This window comes from Leptodactylus fuscus, chromosome 6, assembly GCF_031893055.1.
Source record: "Leptodactylus fuscus isolate aLepFus1 chromosome 6, aLepFus1.hap2, whole genome shotgun sequence".
Taxonomy (NCBI): Eukaryota; Metazoa; Chordata; class Amphibia; order Anura; family Leptodactylidae; genus Leptodactylus; species Leptodactylus fuscus.
Genome location: NC_134270.1, coordinates 173,649,237 through 173,669,359, shown reverse-complemented (window position 1 = coordinate 173,669,359; position 20,123 = coordinate 173,649,237). Strand labels below are relative to the sequence as shown.

The 20,123-nt window shown below is 43.6% G+C and overlaps 1 protein-coding gene across 1 annotated transcript; it reads left to right on the top strand.

Moving 5' to 3' along the window:
• The first annotated feature begins 11,609 nt into the window (after positions 1–11,609).
• Positions 11,610–15,670, top strand: LOC142209850 (phospholipase A2 inhibitor and Ly6/PLAUR domain-containing protein-like). Its single transcript, XM_075278894.1, has 5 exons — positions 11,610–11,661; positions 11,914–12,027; positions 13,886–14,032; positions 14,157–14,297; positions 15,466–15,670. Exons 1-5 carry the CDS (start codon positions 11,610–11,612, stop codon positions 15,657–15,659), a joined length of 648 nt encoding a protein of 215 aa, XP_075134995.1. The 3' UTR covers positions 15,660–15,670.
• The last annotated feature ends 4,453 nt before the right edge of the window (positions 15,671–20,123 follow it).

Sequence of the window (20,123 nt, the reverse complement as noted above, 5' to 3'; positions counted from 1 at the left end):
AGCAACATTGAGCTGCAGCCCAGCATTCACACTCCTTGTGGGGTTTCCATCCCTATATCTGTTTTAAAAATTTCAGGTAGAAACCAGGTAGACCCCATTATAGTCTAGGGGGGTCCTTGGGTTTCTGTGGGTAACCGCTTTTTAGGCTAAAGGAGCCTTCACACGGAGTAAATGCGTGTGTATTTTTGCAAAATACACTTGTAAAAATAAGACTCCCATTGACTTTAATGACATTTTACAGACATATTTTTACACGTGTATTTTGCAAAAATATAAGCACGTTTACTCTGTGTGAAGGCTCCCTAAGGCCCCATGGGATGTTCCGCAGCAATAAAGTGCTGCAGGAAAAACAGCGACAACACATTGTGGTTCTTTCTGCAGAGCGTTAAACAGAAAGTTTGTAGAGTTTTCCTCCGGGGGCATAATCTGGCTACCGTTTTTTTGGACCAGAATCTGAGGCGGCCTCAGACGTCAGACGTCTTCTTGGGAGTTTTAGGCTTCTTCAGCTGTAAATTTTAATACTCTCCAGTATTGAAGTCACCAACAGAACAGGAATGTACAGTATATGCAGTTCTGTCTCCCTCTAGTGCTTGCCAATGGTCTTACACCAAGTTCCAGATATTTGCTTTGTTTATGTTATTAAGGCTAAGTTCACACCAGGTTTTGTGGACTGGAACCTGAGGCGGAGGCCGCCTCAGGTTTTGGTCCTAAAGCCAGGTAGCCGCGACTGAAAGCCAGTGCCAGTGCACATGTTGGTGCATGCACTCTGCTCTGGATTAGGCCCAATGCATACCTCCCAACTTTTGAAGAACCGAAAGAGGGACAAAATGTGCGGCGCGTGCAGCGTGCCACAGCAAATTTAGCCCTGCCCACTTTTGTGTTGACTCCACCCATTCTCATTAATTTTTCATGTGCCCGCACACAGTATAATCCTCCTACAGTCACCCGTAAATTATATGTCCCCTCCTCTATCTCTCCCCCAGTTTCATGTCCCCCCTCCATCTCTGTCCCCAGATTCATGTTCCCCATTTCTGACCCCAGATTCATGTCCCTCCATCTCTGCCCCCAGATTCATGTCCTCTCCATCTCTGCCCCCAGATTCATGTCCCCCCATCTCTGCCGCCAGATTCATGTCCCCTCCATCTCTGCCCCCAGATTCATGTCCCCCATCTCTGCCCTCAGATTCATGTTCCCACATCTCTGCCCCCAGATTCAAGTCCCCCCATCTCTGCCCCCAGATTCATGTCCCCTCCATCTCTGCCCTCAGATTCATGTCCCTCCATCTCTGCCCTCAGATTCATGTTCCCACATCTCTACCCCCAGATTCATGTCCCCCATCTCTGCCCCCAGATTCATGTCCCCACATCTCTGCCCCAGTTTCATGTCCCACATCTCTGCCCCCAGATTCATATCCCCTCCATCTCTGCCCCCAGATTCATGTCCCCTCCATCTCTGCCCCCAGATTCATGTCCCCCATCTCTGCCCCCAGCTCCATGTCCCCCATCTCTACCCCCAGATTCATGTCCCCACATCTCTGTCCCAGTTTCATGTCCCACATCTGTGCCCCCAGATTCATGTCCCCTCCATCTCTGCCCCCAGATTCATGTCCCCCATCTCTGCCCCCAGTTCCATGTCCCCATCTCTACCCCCAGATTCATGTCCCCACATCTCTGCCCCAGTTTCATGTCCCCCATCTCTACCCCCAGATTCATGTCCCCCCATCTCTGCCCCCAGATTCATGTCCCCACATCTCTGCCCCCAGATTCATGTCTCCCCATCTCTGCCCCAGATTCATGTCTCCACATCTCTGCCCCCAGATTCATGTCCTCCCCATCTCTGCCCCCAGATTCATGTCCTCCCCATCTCTGCCCCCAGATTCATGTCCCCACATCTCTGCCCCCAGTGTCATGCCGTCCTCTCCTTCATCTGCCCCCAGTTTCACGTTCCACCTCAGTGTACACATTACACTTACCTTCTCCTCGTTCCCCCGCCGCTCTCTGCGCGCCTCTCTCTCTCTCACTGGCGCACAGTTGTAGATGCGATGTGACGTCATCACATCGCGTCTACACAGCCAGTAGCCGGCATGCAGTGGCGAAGCAAGGAGCTGAGCTGTGTCAGCTCCTTGCTTCAGCCGCGTATGTGTTCAACTCAGATCTGCGTCCTCTGGACGCAGATCTGAGTTGAAATCTGGACATACCTCCCTCCAACCGGGACCGCGGGACACGTCAACGGAATCGTGAATGTCCTGCAGAATTCGGGATGGTTGGGAGGTATGCCAATGAATGGGCCTAGTCGAGAGGGAGTGTCTTCAGGCCGAATCGCGAGGTGAATTGGCCTGAAGAATGAGCATGTTGCTTCTTTTTTCCAGAAGCCAGAACAAACAACTCCCGGGAAAAGAACTGAGCGGCTCCCATTGATTGCAATGAGAGCCGTCTTTTTGGTCAGGATTTTGAGGTGGATACAGCCTCAAAATCCTGACCAAAAAAACCTGTGTAACCGTACCCTAAGGCTTCTTCGGTTGTAAATTCGAAAACTCTCCAGTACTGAAGTCACCAACAAAACAGGAATGTACAGTATATGCAGTTCTGTCTCCCTCTAGCGCTTGCCAATCGTCTTACACCAAGTTCCAGATATTTGGTTTGTTTATGTTATTAATTCTTAGTTATTTGATCAATTATAACAATTATCTGTCATCAAGTTACTTCGGGCATTTTCCTCAGAAAAGAACAATGGCATGAAGGAAATATCCTATCATCTATCCCTTAGTGAACAATTATATGCAATATATTGTATCTCCCTGTATTTTGTATCTATTAATGCAACACATATCACATATCAAAATATATATACAAGCAAAAGTATAAAAACATTAAACATCAAAATGTGTTCAAAATATCAGGCATAAAAAATGTACTGTATTTTTCAGACTATAAGACGCACCGGACCATAAGACACACTAAGGTTTTAGAGGAAGAAGATAGGGAAAAAAAATTTGAAGCAGAAAATTTGTAAAATATTTATTAACATAACAGAATGTGTTTCACAGTAATGTTTTTGTGTTATATGTATTCTAGGGATATGGGGGTGATTTGAACATATACAGTGTATATATATATATATATATATATATATATATATATATATATTTTTTTTTTTTTATTTTTTTCTTTAGATTTTATTTGCCATTTCAATTGGCAGCCCCGCCTGCCAGTGTCCGGAGATGACTCTCAGCCTGCGCTGTGAACAAGCAGCACCCCGGCCCCCTCCATCCCTAAGAGCAGGGAGCGCGTCATTCCCCGGAGCTGCTGCTGCCCGGCCTGCAAGTGTCCGGAGTGCTTGTTCACACTGCAGGCTGAGAGTCGACTCTCAGCCTGCGGTGTGAACAAGCAGACACCGGGGATCCCTGGCTGCATCCCGCGATCGACCACTACGTCCTTTGCGATCGACCGGTAGATCGCGATCGACGTATTGGGCACCCCTGTATTAAATGCTCTGCCATCAGGTGGTTGTGTACGATCCTTGTCTGCTATGCAGATGGCAAATATGCCCCATAGCCTTTTTCTTTCTTGCCCCTGATGTGACATATTGGTGGCAGTGCACATGCATAATCCCCAGTGTGGGCTACACATGCGCAAACCTTGTGTATAAAATTTACTTTTGAGTACTTGAAGCCCTGTCTTTGTATGTTATAACATGGGGCCTTAACCTTTCCTCTCTTTCACATCTGCGTTGGTATTCCGTATGGGGGAGTCCGCATGGGGACCCCACGAATGGAATACCAAATGCATTTGCAAGCGCTGGGCAGTAAAAGCACACAGATCCCCATAGACTTACTATGCACTGCCCTGCATGAATCATGCAGACAGAAAGGTAGATTGTTAACTACTTTCCTGCCTGCATGTTCTTGGTGGAGATCTGGCGGAAAGCACATGGACCCCATTCTAGTTTATGGGGATTCTAGTCTACGAGTGCTTTTACTGCGCAGCGCTTGCAATTGCGTTTGGTATTCTGCGTATCTATTCCTCCAACGTGTGATTCTGTGTGCTTAGCCGTGTATCTAATACTCCGATGTGACGTGTGATACTGTGTGCTGAGCAGCATGTTTAATCCTCCGACGTGTGATACTGCATGGTGAGCCACATATCTAATCCTCTGACGTGTGATACTGTGTGCTGTGCCATGTATCTATTCCTCAGATGTGTGATTCTGTGTGATGAGCTGCATATATGATCCTCCGATGGGATGTGTGATACTGTGTGCTGAGCTGTGTATCTAATCCTCTGATGTGTGATACTGCATGGTAAGCCACGTATCTAATCCTCTGACGTGTGATACTGTGTGCTGTGATGTGTATCTATTCCTCAGACATGTTATTCTATGTAATGAGCCGCATATATGATCCTCTGATGGGATGTGTGATACTGTGTGCTGAGCTGTGTATCTAATCCTCTGATGTTTGATATTGTGTGCTTAGCCACGTATCTTATCCACCGATGTGTGCTGAGCTGTGTATCTAATCATCCGACGTGTGCTAAGCTGTGTATATAATATATACATAATGCTGAGCTGCGGATCTAATCCTCCAACGTATGACACTATGTTCTGAGCCGTGAATCTATTCCTCCGACATGTGATACTTTGGGCTGAGCCGTTTATCTAATCATGCAACGTGTGACACTATGTGCTGAGCCACAGATCTATTGCTCTGACATGTGATACTGTATGTGGAGTCACGTATCTAATCCTCTGATGTGTGATACTGTGCTGAACCATGTATGTAATCCTCCGTGTGATTCTGGGTGCTTAGCAGCATATCTAATCCTCTGACATGTGACACTGTATGGTGTGCTGAGCCGTGTATCTATTGTTCTGACATATGATACTGTATACTGAGTCACGTACCTAATCCTCTGACATGTGATACTGTGTGTTGAGATGTGTATCTAATCCTCCGACGTGTGATACTGTGTACCACAAATCTAATCCTGGGACGTGTGACACTGTGTGCTGAGATGTGTATCTAATCCTACGACGTGTAACACTGTGTGTTGAACCTTGTCTCTAGTCCTCCACTGTGTGATAATGTGTGCGGAGCCACGTATATAATCCTCTGACGTGTGTTACTGTGTGCTGAGTCGCGTATTTAATCCTGCAATGCGTGACATTGTGTGCTGAGCCACGTATCTAATCCTTTGACATGTGATACTGTATACTGAGCTGCATATCTAATCCTCCGACTTATGCTGAGCTACATATCTAATCCTCCAACGTATGCTGAGCCATGTATCTAATCCTCTGCTGCATGCCGAGCTGCCTATCTAATCCTCTGACATGTGCTGAGCTGTGTATCTAAACCTCTGATGTGTTTACCTCAGTTTGGATATTAGTGTTGCAGGAGGACCCTGCTTTGCAAGGGTATATTTAATTTTTTGTTTGTGTAGTGCCCCCATAAGAATTGCACAGTTTTGCACTGAGGTATTTTGTATGTGGCTTGTGTCTGTGTGTCCATAAGTGTCATATGATCATGTGTATCTCAGTTTCGATACCAGTGAAAAACCTGTAATCGGTTGTTATGTATACTTAGAGTAAATGTGTGTGAATATTACTTTGTGTAACAGTGTTATCCACAGCACCCTGCCCCTTTAAAACTGACCTACAGCAGTGAAGAAAAATGGCTGAGTTGCTGTGGAAACCTGGAGTAAAACTTTGTTGTGTGATACTGTGTAATGAGCTTTGTATCTAATCATCCGACATGTGAGACTGTATGATGAGCTGGGTATCTAATTCTCCGATGTGTGATACTGTCTGCTGAGCTGTGTATTTAATCCTCTGATGTGTGTATCTCAGTTTGAATATCAGTGTTAGATATCAGTGCTGGATACACCTGGAGTAATGCTTTATGTATGTGGAGTGACCGTGTGTATGGAATTTGGAATATGAGTGAAAGACTTGCAGGTTTGTATTGGCTAATGCTGGTCATTGTTTTGGGAATACTGTATCTCAGGAATGATACATCAGACAGTGTTGAGGCCCGGTCTAAAATCTTCCTGGACACCTAATGTATCTGTGTGCCAAATTTGGTGATGATCAGTCCAGTCGTTTGGTCACACATAAAGAACAGACAGACAGAAACTCATTTTCATATAAATACGAGATAGGGTAGTGTAGGCATCCCATAAGTGTTCAGTGATCTAGGAACTCAAAATTAAGTGGTAGAGAGGTGTGTGCATGTGTGGGGGGGAGGGGTAGATTGATATAGAAAAAGCCCCCTCAGTATGTAAATCTCTTAGATTATGGAAACAACCTTGAGTCTAAGGAGTTAGATGTCCAGAATTGGAGTTATCTCATTGTGGGTGATCCTGTGCCCATCTAAACAACTTGATGAACATGAAAATAAAGCATTGGTAAGGGGTTAAAATTAATTAATTTAATTAATATTCTGTTTATATTTGAGATTGTCTATGGTTCCTTCGGTTTAATTACATCAATGGTGGAGACCACATGATACCTAACAGGACTAATGTCTGCAGCTTGGCGCTCATTGCGCTTCTGTACAACAGACTTTATCAGCCGAAGGCTGTATACTAAGGACACTGATAGAGGTGAAATCACTGACTGCCGCCCAGAAGAGCAGGATATGACCCAAAATGTGTCACTGTCCCGCTCGATCCGCAGTGGCTGAGGGGGGCCGCGCAACCATAGGACCTAGTGAACCTATGCTTAAAGAGGACCTTTCACCATATCTGGGCACATGCAGTGTTATATACTGCCAGAAAGCTGACAGTGCGTTGAATTCAGCGCACTGTCGGCTTTCCCGATCCATGCCCGGTGTAAAGCGCTATCGGTCCCGGTACCGTTGCGCTTTACAGTCAGAAGGGCGTTTCTGACCATTAGCCAGAGACGTCCTTCTGACTCGCGGCGCCTATCGCGCTGTGCTGTGGAGCCGGGAGGAACGCCCCCTCCCTCTCCTGATAATGCTAGTCTACGGACAAGCTGTGTGAGCAGAGGGAGGGGGAGTTCCTCCCGGCTCCACAGCACAGCGCGATTGGCGCCGCGAGGCAGAAGGACGTCTCTGGCTAATGGTCAGAAACGCCCTTCTGACCATAGAAGAGCTACGGTACCGGACTGTAAGCTCTTCACACCGGGCACAGATTGGGAAAGCCGACAGTGCGCTGAATTCAGCGCACTGTCAGCTTTCTGGCAGTATATAACACTGCCTGTGCCCGGATATGGTGAAAGGTCCTCTTTAAAGTGACCCTGACTGTTTCCTTGAGCAGTGTTTACTTGGCTTTATTTTACTTACTGCTCCTTGTATCACTGTTATTTACATTTAGTGAATCTGTGGACAAACTACATTTCCCATGATTCATCTGCTTGCTCTCACTCTCTGAGTTTGCTGCTCAAAGGAAGAAAGGAGGTGATCCTGCAAACCAAACATCACAGCATCATGTGACCTCAGCTGTGGGAATGATTTATTATCAGTGATATCATTGCAACGGAGAGTGGAGAGCATACAGAGAAAGGCAGCAGGCAGATGAATCATGGGAAATGTAGTTTGTCCACAGATTCACTGCATGTAAATAACAGTGATACAAGGAGCAGCAAGTAAAATAAAGCCAAGCAAAGGCTGCATAAGGGATCAGAGAATAATTAGCATTGCGGTTGAAGTATTTGCAGATTATTTTCGGAAGCTGGATAACCCTTTTAAGAACTCAGTTGCCCTTCCGTGAGTTAGACTTAAAATCTACAAAGTCAGGAACTAGTAAAGATTGCAGGTATAACTCATGCAAGATATCTGAGTTACAGTAAAGTGAAAAAAGGTACAAAAAGGTTCAGCTCACCCACAGGTTGATTTCAGACATCGGCTTTTCAATGGTTAAATTCTTCGGGGTGCAACACGGCAACACACTCTATTCCTTGAGTGTAATATCTCCACAGCAAAAACAAATTTCTCCGGCAACTCTCCGATGATAAAATATAACTTTTAATCAGAAAACATCATAAAATGACAAAAAATTTGATGTCGATCACAAAATAAAGAAAAAAAAAAAAGTGTAAACCCCCTAAAAAATGCAGACGCGTTGCGGAACCATCAGTGCACTGAGGAAGAAACAATGGTTCCGCAACGCGTCTGGGTTTTTTAGGGGGTTTACACTTTTTTTTTTTCTTTATTTTGTGATCGACATCAAATTTTTTGTCATTTTATGATGTTTTCTGATTAAAAGTTATATTTTATCATCGGAGTGTTGCCGGAGAAATTTGTTTTTGCTGTTACAGTAAAGTGGTCGGACCTTATTCTCTGGCCTGCACCACCCAATTTTGGCGACCAGGGTTCAACATTGCACCAAAGAAGAGCCACATTTACACCCATCCATTCAAGAAAAATGGCGTAGATGGGTTAGTAAATCCCCCCTTTTTGCCAATATCTGCCTTTTGATTCTCACATTTAGACTACATTGTGTGTAGCTAAATACTGTATTGCAAATTTCAGTTTGTGCGGGTAACTAAATAGCAGGAAGCATTGTAATACAGATATTACCTAATATTCTGTGTACAGAGGTTAGAACCAGTGTGTAACTGTTTGGTTGCAGTAATATTCTCTACCCGCAGGAATCTTACTATTAGCTAATGTATCCATTGTAATATTTCCTTTGTAGTCTATTTAGCAACAAGGACCAACCAACATTTACGTAATTTTAGCTCAACAAAATCCAGTCTGAAGCATACAATTGTGTTTAGAGCTTGTCATAGGTATATAGCAGAAATATCGACCTTTATCCACACTATAAAATCCAGTCCACACCTAGACAAGAGATGGGACTTCTTGGATCATAGTGCCTTATGATGCCTCCTGGTGCTGTACTGTCCATACTATATACAGTAACAGTAGAATGTTTACCAAATCTCATCCACATGCAACAAAAACCTGCAAGGAATGTTTTATTATGTATTGCATGTTGAAATGTATTGGATGAGATGTGCATAAAAAACGGCTCTATTTTGCTGCAGATTTTTTGTCATACCATGTCTGGACAAAGTATAAACGAATAGGGGATGTTCACTTGGACAGGGGTGTAATAGCGGCTGGGACATGTGACCTTAGGGGATGTCCACTGCCAGGTAAGTGAAAATTTGCATTTATATGCTGGAATATGGGGGGTCTGTGTCAGGGGCTTTCAATGTATGTAAGCCTGTAACAGGGGCTCAAATTTCCAAATGGATTACTGTGTTTACTACTAGACCCGGGTGTAAATATGGAACATCTTTGGTTTTAAAAAGAAAAAATGGGACAAATATTTTTATAGATTTGAAGAATGGACACAGGGAAACCTAATGTGTATGTAAATATTATATATTTATATGATATATATATATATATATATATATATATATATATTAACATATATATTAAATTTATTAGACCCCCTAGAATCTTAATCATCTGATCACTAATGCAATGCATTACAATACTAATGCATTTCAATGCATTGCAAATTATCACTCTGCAATAGAAGTATCCTGCAGTAGTAGTAACAGCCTGCAATAGGCTCTCAGCTGTTATGCCAATGGGATGCCAGCTCCTGAGCTCGGTCCGGGTGCCAGCAATCCCCGGAAAAATGGTGCCTCAGTCAGATTTGTCCAAGGTCCTGTATGGTTAATGCCCTCGATCAGTGTGAGCACCGATTGTGAATATTAAAGGCGGGTTTCTGATGTATTAAACAGCAGAGACCCGGCGGCTATGGTGGCCAATCAGCTCAGTCATGCTATTACGGTGGATGTCGGGAAGGGGTTAAAAAAAATCTATGGCAAAAAAGCTTGAAAAAAAATTAGATCTGGAAATCAAAGGGTTACCTGACCAGTCAAAATAAGGTCAGATACTCCGTGGACAATTATTGACCAGTTCTGACACAGGTGACATCTTCAAAAATGGCATAGATGCATACCTCCCAAAGTTTAAATACGCAAATTTAGCTCTACACACTTATAAATTGACTCCGCCCATTCCCATCGATTTCTCTTTTGTGCTTCCCACACAGTATAATGCTACTACAGTTACCCCAATATTATATGTCCCCACCAGTGCCGCACCTCCCATGAGGCAACCTGAATTGACCGCTTCAGGCGGCGCTATGCCAGTGCCCCAGGGAGGGTGGCATTTTTGCTTACCTAAGCCAGTCCAGGACAAGCTGTCCTGAACTGGCTTAGCACCAAGCTGTGGATTGGGGAGGCCACTGGAGCAGTGCTGCTCCAGCAGCCTCCCCTCACGCTCAGGTAGAGAGCAGGTCCTCTCCGTGCCTGCTCTCTGCCTGCGAACGCCGATAAGCCCCGTCCCCTTCACTTAGCTCCGCCCCCTCTGCTCCGCCACGCCCCCTCCTCCTCGGGCGGCAAAAGGGGCAGGTTCACCCCTGGTCCCCACATTATAATGTTGTCTTCAAATTGACCCCACAGTATAAAGTCTCTCTCCTGGTGCGCCCACAGTTTAAAATCCCCCACCAGCTAACCCCACAGTTTAATGCCACCGTCCAGCTGCTCCATAGTTTAACGCTCCCCCGGGGCAACTGGAGGGGGGACATTAAACTGTGGGGGCAGCTGGAGGGGGGCATTGAATTGGGGGAAACTAGAGGGGAACATTAATGTCCCCCTCCAGCTGCCTCCAGTTTAATGTTTTCCTCCAGTTGCCCCCAGTTCAATGTCTTCCTCCAGTTGTTCCGATTTTATTGTCTTTCTTCAGCTACTCAACCCCCTCCACCAGTTTACTGTTCACCTCCAGTTGCCCCCAGTTTGATGCCCCTGCCATCTGACCCATGTTTAATGTCCTTCTTCATCTGCTCCCACATTTAATTCCCTCTCTATCTGGTCTCAAAGTTTAATTAACCCCTCATATACCTCTCCAATTTAATGCCCCCCTTATATGCCCCACAGTTTAATGTCCCTCTTCATCATGTCCCAGAGTGTTAAGGAAGTGACGTCATCACATCGCACCTACAGCTCCCCGAGCCGGATCACATTAGGGGACAACACTAGTGAGGCGGGGGTTGTCCACTCTTGCTTCACCACTGTATTAAATTCATCTGCATCCTCTCCAGACGCAGATGAGTTGAATCCAGGATATACCTCCCGCTGACCGGTACCACGGGACATGGCCAACAATCAGGGACTGTCCCGCAGAATCCAGGATGGTTGGGAGGTATGTAAATGTCTTTATAGCAAAATAATATTAATCCTTATGGAAATGCATAGAATATTTATTTCCTTCACTCTTTCCCTTCCCTTGGATGACTTTGATGGACATAAGTCTTTTTCCCACTGTACTATGTAACTATATAGTTTATATTGCTATAACGTGTTGATGTCTTAGATCGCTACCTCTTCGGCACGTGTAGGGTTAATCTTCTGTACATTTCATCTATTAAATTGCTAATTATCATAACTATTAACTTAAATTTGCAACTCTTGAAGTTTTTATTGTTTGTTTCTTATGAGCAGGTTATAATTTCCTTAAAATGATGAAGACCCTCCCGTGCCCCTCCCCAAAATCTATAAGTTGAGAAACTCAGCCAAGGTTCCTATCACTCAGTACAGTACGAGCCGTCCCCAGGAACTGAGCAATGACTTCCCTGATAAGGATCCTGAGTCTCCTCTCGGCTCTTACAGCAACAAGTAAGTTATTTACTGCAAATTATTGTTTCCTTTTTCATGATTTTTTGAAAAATTATTATTATTATTATTATTATTATTATTATTATTATTACCAGTAGTAATAATCTTCAGTAGAACCATAACTTTAGGACAGGTCTCACCTCCCTCCTTGCTTATCATTGGAGATGACCTTTTATACATCAGTCTCAGATGCCGCTGATCTCAGTAATAACATGTATAGAGTAATAAGTGATGACTGTGATGTCTCTTTAGGTTCCGCGCTCTCGTGTACGGAGTGTACATCTACAAACTCCACATGCTCAGGCACCAGTATGACTTGTCCCTCGGGCTCTCTTTGTGGATCCTCATTCACTGAAACCACTACCGGTGAGTTATAGGATTAAAGCTAAGACCCTACGTAGCCGTCGCCAAATAGTGATGCAGGAAAAACCGCGGCAGAAACACAATGCAATTTTCGCCGCATCACTTCCCACAGAATGTCTTCAGAGGTTTCCTCTGTGGACTTTCTGCTTCCATTATACCTATAGGAAAACCCTCATTTCCGTAGGTATAAGTGACATGCTGCGATTTACAAATACGTGACGGATTCTGAAACTGCAGTATGTCTGCTGTGGATATTTTTCTGCAGTGCGTGGACTGGATTAGTCAGAATTCAACCACTTTGCAGGTAATGTAAAATGTTGCGGCCTTTATGCTTTGCAGGGTCCTGGCATTAGTGTACGCTGTTGTAGGGATTTAAGGGATTTTAGTTAAATAAAGTTTTACCTTTGAAAAAGTCCTTTACCTGCTGTATCTAATGCATTAAGCATGAAGCTTTCCCCGCAAACTGCTCTTATCCCCCATTGATTTTAGGTTAATTGCTGCCCACATTATGGAAGAGCACTTCTGCCCCCACAACATGTGACTGTATCTAAGAAACCCTTTGTATCCACCACATAGAACTCATGATGTTTGAGCTCCCCCACTCACCTGTAAATGTTGGGATCTGTTCCAATACTCTCCAGTCGTTAACACATTCCTGTAACCCCTCGTTCACATCTGTGTTAGTATTCCGTTCAGGTGAGTCCGCATGAGGACCCACCGAATGGAATACCAAACGTAATTGCAAGCGTTGTGCAGCAACAGCCCACTGACCCCATTGACTATAATGGGGTCTGTGTGCTTGCAGTGTGCTGTTCATATGAATCGTGGACAGGAAAGTAGATTTTGAACTGCTTTCCTGTCCCAATGTTCTGTGCGGAGATCTGGCGGCATATACATGGACCCCATTCTAGTCTATGGGGATCCGTGTGCTTTTACTGCACAGCGCTTGCAATTGTGTTTAGTATTCCGTTTGGGGGGGGGGGTCCCCATGCGGACTCCCCCAGACGGAATACCAATGCAGATGTGAACAAAGGGTAAGGCCTTCAAACACTTCTGACCCCTCCCAAGCTCCCGCTTCCTGTGTGATCTCTATCCTTAGCAGGTGAACATTCCCCCCCACACACACACACCTTGCAGCTGACTTATGTTCCTGCCCCGTTCCGTTGTGTACTCTCCCCACTCTGGTTTTCTAAAGCTGTGTAAGAGTGTACTCACACGATGTCTTTTGGCTCGTAATTTGGCACGTAGATGCCGTGGGAGCTTTTGCGGGCCGTATACTCTCCCATTGATTTCAATGGGAGCCGGGACCGTATATGCGGCGCTATTTTGCGGCCGTGATTTTGTGGCGGCCGCAAAATAGCGCCGCATATACGGTCCCGGCTCCCATTGAAATCAATGGGAGAGTATACGGCCCGCAAAAGCTCCTGCGGCGTCTACATGCCAAATTACGAGCCAAAAGACATTGTGTGAATGCACCCTTATTGTGCACACATTCCTACTGCACTTATGTGTTTATAGGAACTTGTCGTTCCTGCTACACCAGGACTGATACTACTTGCTTTTTGGGATTTTTTCTTTGTTACTTTGTTTTATTTTTCTCATTTATTATAGGTAACATTTCCAATATAGATATGATGATAAAAATTTTAAAAAAAACCTGCCATGCAGTGTAAAAACCTTCAGGTTTTGTACAGAACTTGATAAAACATGTTAACACGGTGTATCTAAACATTCCAGATGATATACTGTACCGCATAACACCCACTCTACAGGGAACCCTTCTATCAAATACGCCCAAAGTCAGGAACCCCTTTAAGGGTAATTTGAATTGATACTAAAAATTGTTTTTGTTTATTAGCAGATGGAACGAGGATCCCAAATTTGGTCAGGACATGTGTGCCTTCAAACAATTGTGACTTCAAGGGAAGCATAAGCCTAAAGGAAGCGAAAGTCCGGATAGTCATTTCTTGTTGTAGTACTGACAACTGTACTCCGACTCTTCCTCCATGTAAGTCATTCCTCCCTAATACTACATCTGTATTCTGGGAAAGGGAATTGGTCATTGACAAATGTCTATGTTATGAAAACCCAAACCAGGACTCGTTTTTTTATTTCTCCTTTTACGTTTCTAGTACCAACACGAAGCTCTAAGCCCAATGGAGTGGTCTGTCCATCCTGCTTATCTTTCAATTCTACCTCGTGTGAGACATCAGATACTATACAATGTACAGGGGAAGAGAATAGATGTTTTTTCCAGACAACAAGAGTAACAGGTAACAATTGTCTTGTTTTTTTGTTTTTTTTTCTACTTCACATGGAACCATTGACTATATCTGGCCATATACATTAGTTGTACTATATGTTGGCCAGACCCAATTGTTTTGGTGGGGCTGCCCGGCCATCCAATGTGCAAGGAGATCTCATGGCTCGGAGCTCATCAGCACTGGAAATTTTGAACTTTCCCAATTTATAACGTCTATGGAGCTTTTGGGACCACTAGAGGAACAGAATCTGCAATCACTTGATCACTTGTATAACATTCTTCAATACTTCTGTATAACACGATGTGATACATGTCAGAGTTACATTAACAACAAGCTTCCAAAAGGGCCTAATAAGTTTCTCTACGAGTCGGAGGCCTCCAGGGAAACCCCTTGGCATCCTGCTATAAGTTATACAGGGGTGCGGGGTTGGTGGCGATATCCACGTCCTCTGACTACCCACATTATGTGCTGCAGTTACTATTGGACACGACTAGAGATGAGCAAGTAGCATTCGATTGAGTAGGTATTCGATCGAATACTACGGTATTCGAAATACTCATACTCGATCGAGTACCACTCGCTATTCGAATGGGAAAATTTGATGCCGAACCAGCGTTGATTGGCCGAATGCTATACAGTTGGCCAATCAACGCTGGTTCTCCTCCTACCTTTAGAAGTTTTCTCCGTGCAGCGTCCCCGCGCCGTCTTCCGGCTCTGAATTCACTCTGCCAGACATCGGGCCTGGGCTGAGCCGACTGCGCATGCCCGCGCTACAAGAAAATGGCTGCTTTGACTGTAAGCGGCCATTTTCTTGTAGTGCGGGCATGCGCAGTCGTCTCTGCCCAGGTCCAATGCCTAGCATAGTGAATTCATTGCCGGAAGACGCCGCGGGGACGCTGCGCGAAGAAAACTTCTCGGAGGATCCAGCCCGACCCTCACTCGTAGACTTGGTAAGTATAATTTGATTGAATGTTGCCTACCCCTGAAACGAGCATTTTTTCCCCCATAGACTATAATAGGATTCGATATTCGATTTGAGTAGTCAAATATTGAGGGGCTACTCAAAACGAATATCGAATATCAAGTATTTAACTACTCACTCATCTCTAGACACGACATGTAAATGGATAATATGCCGGGTTCTTACCACAACTGACACCTTATGTGTATTTTGTAGGATCAGTTTCAGTCTCAGCATCCTCTCACGGGTGCGCAACAAAATCTGTCTGTGATTTCGGTGGCCAGTCCATAGATGTTGAAGGAACAGTAGCTGACGTTACGTTTACCTGCGCCAGCGGTGGCCTCAGTGTCCATAAAGTCATCCTGACTCCAGCCATTGTGTGTCTTCTGCTGCTGAAATTCTTCTTCTAACCTCCTTGGATGAATGAAGCCAAAAATAGATGACAAATGTTACGGGAGAGAAGATTATTATATTGTTCCTTCCATTGTCAATTTTCTGTTTCAATAAATCATGAAAATCTCAGATACTGGAATGTCGACATCAAGTGACCGAAAGGGAAGACACAAAATAAAGAACCTACAAGACACAATTGTTATTATAAATATACACATAGAGCACAAATAGGATACATCATATAGCGCACTATAACCCAAGATCAGATCGAGAAGATATTACCAGATTTTAAATATACAGATAAAGAATGACGCGTCGCTCTCTAGTCTATAGCGTTCATCAGGGGTCGGGGTTGGACTGATTCATTTGGAGCTCAGATCCAGGCTGGAAGTCAATGACAAAGAATCTTGTGGCTAAATCAAGGTAAATCTAAGTCCCTAGACAATCCCTTTAATGGTGCTAATAGGAAATACATTTTCTCCATAAATAGCAAGCCACAATCTTATCATGGTCGTGGCGCCCTTGGGTTGCAATTCAACTTCATTCACATTCTTTGGTCTCAGGAGTAGGGTTGAGTGATCACAATCTTTTTATGTGGGATCGAGATGTGATCTTTTCCCACAATGCTTTGCTTAGCCTTCACACTGAGTATACGCTGTATACTCAGTGTGAAGGCTCCGCTGCAGTTCCATAGGAATGAATGGAAGCAGCCGGCACACAGCCTTAACCCCCTGTGCGCCGGCTGCCTCCATTCATTATGTATTATTATTAGTATTATTATTCATTCGAATAGGAGGCTAAACTAAACATCTCTAGCAGCTACTTACCTCTAGAGATGGCTGCTCTGGTGCCCTCCTTCTTCTTGCCTCGCTGCCCCGCCTCCCAGGTTAGTGTTTAAAGCACTAGGTAGGCGGGGCTTGTGGCTTAGGAGAGTGTGGGTGGGTACAGGGCAGGGAGATGTGATGTCTCCCCTCCCAGTACCCACCCACACTCTCCTAACCCGCCCACACTCTCCTAACCTGGGAGGAAGGGGGCAGCGAGGCGAGAAAAGCAGCATGGAGCAGCAGCGAGGCGAAGAAGAACACTGGGCAGCCATCTTTGCAGGTAAGTGGACACCAGGGGGGACTAAGTAGCCAGAGAATTAAAAAAAAATCCTCTGGCTACTTTAGTGATTCACTACACAGCGTGGATTCTAACAATTCTCAGATTCCATGCTGTGTAGTGAATAGTATTGCTTTTAAAATCCGATCTCCGATTAATAAAAAAATCCCATTGACTTGCATTGGGATCGGAATTGGGATCGAAATCGGGTTCGAATGAAAAATGATCGGAAATCGGATTTTAAAATCGATCCTGAAAAGTCAAGATCGGCTCAACCCTACTCAGGAGTCTCAGACAAAATTCTCTGTAGCCCAGACCAAATGGTCAACTCTTGATCTTAGCCTCTTGGTTAACTCATTCATTTTCTTGGACTCTAAAAGTAGAGATTTTTATTTATTTTTTTAAATCCAAGAATAGTGTACAGAAACAGCAGACATCCTTTTTGCCAATATCTGACCATCGCCTTCTGATTCTGACCTTTGGGCCACCTTGTGTGTAGCCAGTATACAGTATTATAGATTCTAGCTGCTGAATGTTACTAAATAGACCAGAAAGGAAGTATTGCCATACTAGCTACTATTGACTAATATTCTGTATACGGCCGTTAGAACGTGTGTGGATACGGTACAACATTGTCTAAGGGCAGGAGTCTTAGTGTTAGTGTAATATATTTGTAATACTTCCTTTGTAGTCTATTTAGTAACATCGACCAACTATCATGTTAGCTTCACATAATAGGCTCTAAAGGTCAGAAGTAGATGGTAGAATTGTATCTGCTGTTTTTTCTCACTTTTCAGAGAAATATCTCTACTTTTATGGTACAATCTCAAGTCAGAGATGCTTTAACAATTTATTATTATTATTATTACTACTTATTAAGGGTATGTTCTTGCGACAGAAATGAAGGAGGAACTCGAGGAGGACTTTTGTCCCAAATTCCTCTTCACTTTCCGCCTCTCTGACTTTCTGCCTAGGCTTTCCCCCATTGATTAGGCTCAGATGAATGGGGATAACTAACCGAGTGTTTCGCACTGTGGGTTCTGCGGATTAATCAGCTGTGGCATCTGGGGCAACATAGACTCAGTTCGGATCTGCATTTGGGGATTCTGAAAAACAGCACTTTTCTCTCCACGTTTTTTGCGTGGAAACCACAAGGACCCCATTATAGTCTATGGAGTCTTTTTTATACCAAGGTGGCACGTCCGCTGTCTTGGGGTTGTATTTGATTCAGATCTCACCTTTTCCCCACATATTCAGACACTTGAAGGCTCTTTGAACCTGAACCTCAAAAACATCTCCAGAATTTGTCCTTTTCTCACCATGGAAACATCAAAATCCCTCATTGCTGCTCTGCTTCTTTCTCGTCTTCACTATTGCAATACTCTTTTAAATACAGTCGTATGAAAAAGTTTGGGCACCCCTATTAATCTTAATCATTTTTATTTGTAAATATTTTGGTGTTTGCAACAGCCATTTCAGTTTGATATATCTAATAACTGATGGACACAGTAATATTTCAGGATTGAAATGAGGTTTATTGTACTAACAGAAAATGTGCAATATGCATTAAACCAAAATTTGACCGGTGCAAAAGTCTGGGCACCTCAACAGAAAAGTGACATTAATATTTAGTACATCCTCCTTTTGCCTCTAGTCGCTTCCTGTAGCTTTTAATCAGTTCCTGGATCCTGGATGAAGGTATTTTGGACCATTCCTCTTTACAAAACAATGCAAGTTCAGTTAAGTTTGATGGTTGCCGAGCATAGACAGCATTCCAAGAAAAACACTTGCTACCCACTGTAAAATTTGGTGGAAGTTCCATCATGCTTTGGGGCTGTGTGGCCAATGCCGGCATCGGGAATCTTGTTAAAGTTGAGAGTCGCATGGATTCCACTCAGTATCAGCAGATTCTTAAGAATAATGTTCAAGAATCAGTGACGAAGTTGAAGTTACGCCGGGGATGGATATTTCAGCAAGACAATGATCCAAAACACTGCTCCAAATCAACTCAGGCATTCATGCAGAGGAACAATTACAATGTTCTGGAATGGCCATCCCAGTCCCCAGACCTGAATATCATTGAACATCTGTGGGATGATTGGAAGTGGGCTGTCCATGCTCGGCGACCATCAAACTTAACTGAACTTGAATTGTTTGTCCAAAATACCTTTATCCAGGATCCAGGAACTGATTAAAAGCTACAGGAAGCGACTAGAGGCTGTTATCTTTGCAAAAGGAGGATCTACTAAATATTAATGTCACTTTTCTGTTGAGGTGCCCATACTTTTGCACTGGTCAAATTTTGGTTTAATGCATATTGCACATTTTCTGTTAGTACAATAAACCTCATTTCAATCCTGAAATATTACTGTGTCCACCAGTTATTAGATATATCAAACTGAAATGGCTGTTGCAAACACCAAAATATTTAGAACTAAAAATGATTAAGATTAATAGGGGTGCCCAAACTTTTTCATAGGATTGTAGGTACAACGTAGAGGAAAAATGAGGGAAAAGGAATATACAGCCACCCAATCAAGTTTTCAAATAGTATCGAAATATGGCATTTGTCCATAAGTAAAATCGTATTACTGACCAGACTGTTAATCTTCCATGATTGAAGGACTTAGTCACACAGATACTTCGCTCCCCCGGTCAGGAACATATAAGGTAGAACTTGAAAAGTAAAAATGAAGATCCAGCGTATCCTTGAATTAAAATATATACTCTCCTTTATTGAGGGCCCGTAGCCATTAAAAAAGCAATCTTTTACAGACACATGATGGAAAAGCTCAAGATGGAAAATGTTAACGATAGTTCAGACTGACGCGTTTCGAGGGTATGACCCTCTTAGTCATAGTCAACTTACTAAGTGAGCACAAAGTTTAAATATGGGTGCCCCCCGTGGTTAGAACAGCTGTACACAATGATTGCTCATTACAATATGCATGTGAAAAAAACACATAAATGACAAACCACAAACAAAGTTAAAATAATGGTTAAATAATCCATAGTGCTTGCTATGATGTTAAATTTAAATATATTAATATCATATTGATGCCGAAATACCAGTTGTAAAAATACAGAGTATAAGATGTCCAAAACCTAAACAAAACACTATAACCTCATGTATACTCCCATATGTCACAAAAAGAGTTATCACACTCAAAGAAATGGAAATATACTAACCACTTGTTTACTTGATTCTGTAGTAGTATTACATGATCGTGATACAATGGTACAATTGAATTGCCAATTTCATATGCCCATAGTCAAAATGGCGTATTGTTATACAGACGGTGTTACTGCGCATGCGCAGAAGAACACAATAACGATACGAGATAGAGACCAAAAACATTGCTCATACAGCTAGAATAAAT

Coding starts and splice junctions, on each gene's coding strand:
- LOC142209850 (XM_075278894.1), top strand. CDS start 11,610: ATGACTTCCCTGATAAGGATCCTGAGTCTCCTCTCGGCTCTTACAGCA. Junction 14,033..14,156: donor TACTCCGACTCTTCCTCCAT/GTAAGTCATTCC, acceptor TTACGTTTCTAG/TACCAACACGAAGCTCTAAG. Junction 14,298..15,465: donor CCAGACAACAAGAGTAACAG/GTAACAATTGTC, acceptor TGTATTTTGTAG/GATCAGTTTCAGTCTCAGCA.